Source organism: Solanum tuberosum, unplaced genomic scaffold, assembly GCF_000226075.1.
Source record: "Solanum tuberosum cultivar DM 1-3 516 R44 unplaced genomic scaffold, SolTub_3.0 scf00124, whole genome shotgun sequence".
NCBI lineage: Eukaryota > Viridiplantae > Streptophyta > Magnoliopsida > Solanales > Solanaceae > Solanum > Solanum tuberosum.
Genome location: NW_006239049.1, coordinates 85,630 through 86,962, shown reverse-complemented (window position 1 = coordinate 86,962; position 1,333 = coordinate 85,630). Strand labels below are relative to the sequence as shown.

The following is a 1,333-nucleotide window of genomic DNA, read 5'->3' as shown; positions in this document are numbered from 1 at the left end:
GTTATTTCCTAAAAATACATACCTCAGGTGACAGGATAACTGTTTCAGTTCCAGCACCGGTGGCTCCTCGATGGATTCTTTTGCTGAAGGACTTGGCATGTTTTTCAATTCCAAGTTCAATTTCTTTGGAGCATAAGAGTGTGCTCCCATACCCTGCAAAGCATTCACGGTCTCTACATAGTCAGATCGGAAATCAGCCTCAAAATTCATTAGTACTGCGCCTAAGGTTTCAACAGCCATCCTCTCTTCAATGGATGCTCCCATTTCTTTTTCATCAAAAAAACCCTATTGCAGACACCACATTCATGTCTTGTGGCTGCTTCATGGACTTGCAAATATTAAACTTTACCTCTTCTTTGTTGAGTCTAAATTTCAATTCTCCTCGCTCAACATCTACTAATGCTCGCCATGTGGCCAGAAATGGTTTTCCCAAAATAATGGGAACCTCAAAATCCACTTCGCAATCCAAGATCACGAAGTCTGCCAGAAAGATGAACGTGTCGAGATTTACAAGTACATCACATAGGATGCCCACAGGTCGCTTCACTGACCTATCTGCCATCATCAACCTCATGGTTGTGGGTTTTGGAACTCCTAACCCCAGTTGCTTGTAGATGGTCAGCGGCATCAAGTTTATACTGGCCCCTAGATCACACAAGGCCTTTGCAAATTTGATTGATCCAATAGTGCATAGTATGGTGAATGCACCTGGATCCTCCTTCTTCTACACCAGAGACCTGGTAACAATAGCACTGCAGTAATGAATATGGTTAGTCAAATCAATACTCACTGCTCTTTTCTTAGTAACCAAGTCTTTCATGAACTTGGCATATCCCGACATCTGCTCAAGGGCTTCCATCAATGGTATGTTTACAGACAACAATCTCAGCATGGTGATGAATTTAGCGAATTTCCCATCCTCGGCTTTCTTTTTAAGCCTTTGAAGGAAAGGAGGAGGTGGTCTTGGGATTTGCTGTAACGGCAAGGTTCCTTCAACCTCTTTTTCTTTCGCTCCTGCTGATTTGGCTATTGGTTGAGCATCCTCCAAGTCATCTACTTGCTCAGCTTCATCCTCCTCTCTTCCAACTTGCTCCAACACCTGCTCATATTTAGTACTTGCATAAATAGGGTCAGTAAGAATCTTACCAATCCTGGTGGCGATAGCCATGCAATGCCCGTCCTTCTTGGGATTTTGGATCGTGTCACTTGGTAGTGACCCATTCTTCCTCTGATTTAATGAGGTTGAAAGTTTCCCCAACTGCTGCTCAATCTTCTTGATGGAGGTGGTATGAGAGTCTACCAGCTGACTCATACTAGAAAAATCACCTTTCAT

General features: G+C 43.3%; 1 protein-coding gene across 1 annotated transcript; it reads right to left on the bottom strand.

Moving 5' to 3' along the window:
- Window positions 1-274: 274 nt before the first annotated feature.
- LOC107061215 (uncharacterized) lies at window positions 275-1,333 on the bottom strand. Its single transcript, XM_015310066.1, has 2 exons — window positions 791-1,333; window positions 275-724 (listed from the first exon to the last, which is right to left on the bottom strand). Exons 1-2 carry the CDS (start codon window positions 1,331-1,333, stop codon window positions 275-277), a joined length of 993 nt encoding a protein of 330 aa, XP_015165552.1.